Source organism: Mastomys coucha, unplaced genomic scaffold (assembly GCF_008632895.1).
Source record: "Mastomys coucha isolate ucsf_1 unplaced genomic scaffold, UCSF_Mcou_1 pScaffold3, whole genome shotgun sequence".
Lineage (NCBI taxonomy): Eukaryota > Metazoa > Chordata > Mammalia > Rodentia > Muridae > Mastomys > Mastomys coucha.
In genome coordinates, this window is record NW_022196909.1 from 67,841,267 (window position 1) to 67,845,300 (window position 4,034).

Sequence of the window (4,034 nt, forward strand, 5' to 3'; positions counted from 1 at the left end):
TATATATATATATATATATAGTGTTATATGTGCATGTACATCAGAAAGTCAAAAGAGAGCATTGGATCCCATCATAGATGGTTTTGAGCCACCATGTGGTTGCCAGAAATTGAACTCAGGGCCTCTGGAAGAACAGCCAATACTCTTAACTGCTGAGCCATCTCTCCAGCCCGCTTGAAATACTTCAGTGGCATGTCTTTCTCAGTATTGAGGACTACACAGCTGGTTTTGGTTGCTTACTACATAGCAAAAAGGTGATTCTGATAATTGTAGCTAATGCCTGAGAATGATGCTCTCTTTGAACAGACTCAGAAGCCTATCACTAGAGACCTAAGTTAACTCCAGTGCCTAGAGCTGCCTGTGAATGTACTCCTGTTCCTCCAGCCCCTAGCCCAAATTTGTCTAATAATTAAAGGTTTCTTCTTATCTTCTGGGTGACTTTGGTTGTGTCAAAGTACATCAGAAGTTAAAATGAGTGAATTTTTATTTTGGAGATTGAAGTTATTCCTCCTTTCTGATACTGGTTTCCACTCTTGAAATTACTTAAAAAATTTAAAAAATAAAATTGTCCATTATTAGATCATTAACAAATTTTATCAAGCAAGTTAGGTCCCAGAATGCACCCTAATTAATGTAGCCAGCAGTGATATAGACAATAGTACTATAGACAGGAGTATTGTAGCCAGCAGTGCTATAGACAACAGTACTGTAACAGGAGTATTGTAGCCAGCAGTGCTGCTGTCAGACATCATGGGGGATTGGAACACATGGGTCCCATGAGTAGTCATGTGAGATGCTAGTTTTTGTCTATTCACATCCTGTCTGGGTGGGGAAGGACATTCTTACACTGTCATAGAGAACAGTTGGGAGCCATGCTCCTGTGTTACACACTGCTACATGCAAACTCTGACCCACAATGTTCAGCCCTTACTCCTTCTTCCTGACTTAGAAGAGGGATACAGAGAGCTTCAGCCCACTTTACCCCCCTGTCCATCTTGGAGACATGATCACAAACAAATGACGGAACCTTTGTCTGTGAACTGTCACACTCCTGTTATTACCAAGAGTCCTGGACTCTACCCAGTATGCTTCCTGATGCACTGACCTGAGAGGATTAGAACGTTTTTTTCCACCCAGAAAAAATTATCAGCACCCCTTTGGATAGTTAAAGTGACTGTGTCAAATTGACTGGTTCAAGATCATTTGCCAAGTCCTTCCAGAGATCTGCTTAGAGGTCATGGATAATTTGTGATGCCTAAGTCATCCAGCTATGTCTTCTAGACCAGGGCTCACAACTGAGTGACAGTTTTACCTACTGCAGAATATCTAACAATGTCTGATGGTGTTAACATCTTGAATCCCCCAATGAAAAAGCAATTGAGCCCCAACTCCCAGTCTTGCTGAAATTGAGTAGCTGTTGATGATCTTCTCTTTTCATATAATTTGAGAGAAACGGGGTCTGTAAGTCAAATAAGGTGACTGGGCTCCAGTTTGGTTCGCTTTTCTTCAAAATGATATGGCTCCTTTTATTTCTTTTTAACTGTTCCTAGGGAAGGGAGATTTAATTGGAGCAAATTTATCAATTAAAGACCAAGTGATCAAGACCAACGCTGATGTGAAGGCGCTGACCTACTGTGATCTACAGTGCATCATCCTGAAAGGTCTCTTTGAGGTGCTGGGTCTTTACCCAGAGTATGCACACAAATTTGTAGAAGACATCCAGCACGATCTCACATACAACCTTCGAGAAGGTCATGAGAGTGATGTAAGTCCCCTTGGCAATTAGCACAGAGTTCTGGGGATCAAATACAACAGCAGAGGTAAATGTCAGAACCTCCCTTTCAAAAGGCTCTGCAGGTAAGACATGCAGCCCCTCATTAACTGATGAATTAGCTAGGGTCCGGAGTTCCTTGCTAACGTGCCAGGGAAGTACTATTTGTAGGCAGTTTCTTGCCTGATTATTTCCATGTACTCATTTCTAATTGCAGTTTCAGTGATATGCAGAATTTAGCTGCAAATAAGTGATGGCTCCAACATTTGGAGATTTCTAGAGAAAGTATGCAGGTCAGAGTTTGGTGTGTGTCACTGTTCAGGCTTTCAACTACTAGACAGGGAATTTGCTAGAAACTAATTTTTTGCTAAAATGGTATCCCAAACAATCTATCTCAGAGTGACCAAATTTTCATAAAAGGATTCAAGCCAACAACTGTCAAACTGAAAGCATAATGAACATTTTATGCAATTATATATTTGCTTCATGTTTCAGTTTATACAAACAGCTTTCCTGTCAAAATATGTACTATACTGTGCCTTGTGTTTAGGCTGATCATGAACATGACTTCATTAGATGTGTCAGCAATAATAACTTAATAAGAATGATTGTTGGAAGGCAAGCCAGAGCATGCAGCTCAATGTGTAACAGTCACTGCCTTGTCTCAGATATTTGCAGCACTCAATATTTTAAAAAAAAATGTAGTTTTGACTAATCCACATTATGCAGACATTTTGTATAATCATTAACATTCTGTCTTTTGAAAAAAAGATAGAAAAATGGTCATTGCATATTCTTTCCTCTAGGTTTGGGATATAAGTGATGTTAGATAAATATATGACACCCCATTCATTTATACCATAATAAAAACCGCCAGGGTCAATATCACTAACTACCTATCATGCCAAGCACTCTTCCTATACAAAGCATTTTATTGGTTAAAACAATCTTTAAGATAAGTGTCGATCCATATCTTTAGGAGAACAAACAGATTCAGAGTGGCTGTGGTTTTGCACACTTGTAGGTGGCTAGTACAGCATGTGAGAAAAAATAAAACCCAAGTTTAATGAATACAGTTGACTGAAAGTTTTGTCTTAAAATAGCTCCCATGCATCTCATGTAATAGACTGAATCTTAAAGCCCAAGGTGGTACATTTGTAAATGGTACATGATAGTGTAAAAATGAGTTTTAAGAACTATAACATAATATTTTAAAATGTGCATATATTGTGAAATACACAAATCAAGCTAATCAACATAAGTTTTTTAAATTTGTGTTCTTTCTAACAACACTTAAAGTGTAGAGCATGTCACTTTTATTAGATAATTATTTACATTTCAAATGTTATCACCTTTCCTGGTTTCCCCCCTCCTGAAAACCCCCTTTCCCATTCTCCCTCCCTCTGCTTCTATGAGGGTGTTCTTCCACCCACTCACCTACTCCCACTTCCCTGCCTTTGATTCGCCTACACTGGGGCATCTATGGAGCCTTCATAGGACCAAGGACGTCTCCTCCCATTTGTGCCTTCATACAACCAAGGACCTCTCCTCCTATTGATGCCTGATAATATCATCCTCTGCTACATATGCAACTGGAGCCATGTGTACTCCTTGATTGATGGTTTAGACCCTGGGAGCTCTGGTTGTTTGATATTGTTGTTCTTCCTATGTGGTTGCAAACCCCTTCAACTCCTTCACTCCTTTCTCTAACTCCTCTATTGGGGATATCATGCCCAGTCTAATGGTTGACTGTGACCATCAACCTCTGTATTTGTAAGGCTCTGGCAGTACCATTCAGGAGACATTCATATCAGGCTCATTTCAGCATGCACTTCTTGGCATCCACAATTCTATATGGGTTTGGTAACTGTATATGGGATGAATCCCCAGATAGGACAGTCTCTGGATGACCTTTCCTTAAGGTTCTGCTCTATACTTTACCTCCATATTTGCTCCTATGACTATTTTGTTCCCCTTCTAAAAGAAAAATGAAACCACCCTCACTTTAGTCTTTCTTCTTCTTGAGCTTCATGTTGTCTGTGTATTGTATCGGGTATTTTGGGTTAATATCCATCCACTTATCAGTGAGTGCATACAATGTGTGCCTTTTATGATTGGATTACCTCACTCAGGATGATATTTTCTAGTTCCATGCATTTGCTTAAGAATTTCATGAATTCATCATTTTTAATAGATGAGCAGTACTCCATTGTGTAAATGTACCACATTTTCTGTATCCATTCCTCTGTTGAGGGACATCTGG

The 4,034-nt window shown here is 39.5% G+C and overlaps 1 protein-coding gene across 19 annotated transcripts in view; it reads left to right on the plus strand.

Annotated features, from left to right (window-relative positions):
- Window positions 1–4,034, plus strand: part of Kcnh8 (potassium voltage-gated channel subfamily H member 8) — a 413,545-nt gene that overhangs the window by 329,410 nt on the left and 80,101 nt on the right. For all 19 annotated transcript variants that reach the window (XR_004112587.1, XR_004112585.1, XR_004112584.1 and 16 more), the window contains one exon: window positions 1,551–1,765. Coding sequence is in view for 3 of the 19 variants with exons in the window: in XM_031348795.1 (XP_031204655.1) it covers window positions 1,551–1,765 (215 nt within the window). In the remaining 16 variants the exon portion in view is untranslated. The remainder of the gene's footprint in view (window positions 1–1,550; window positions 1,766–4,034) is intronic.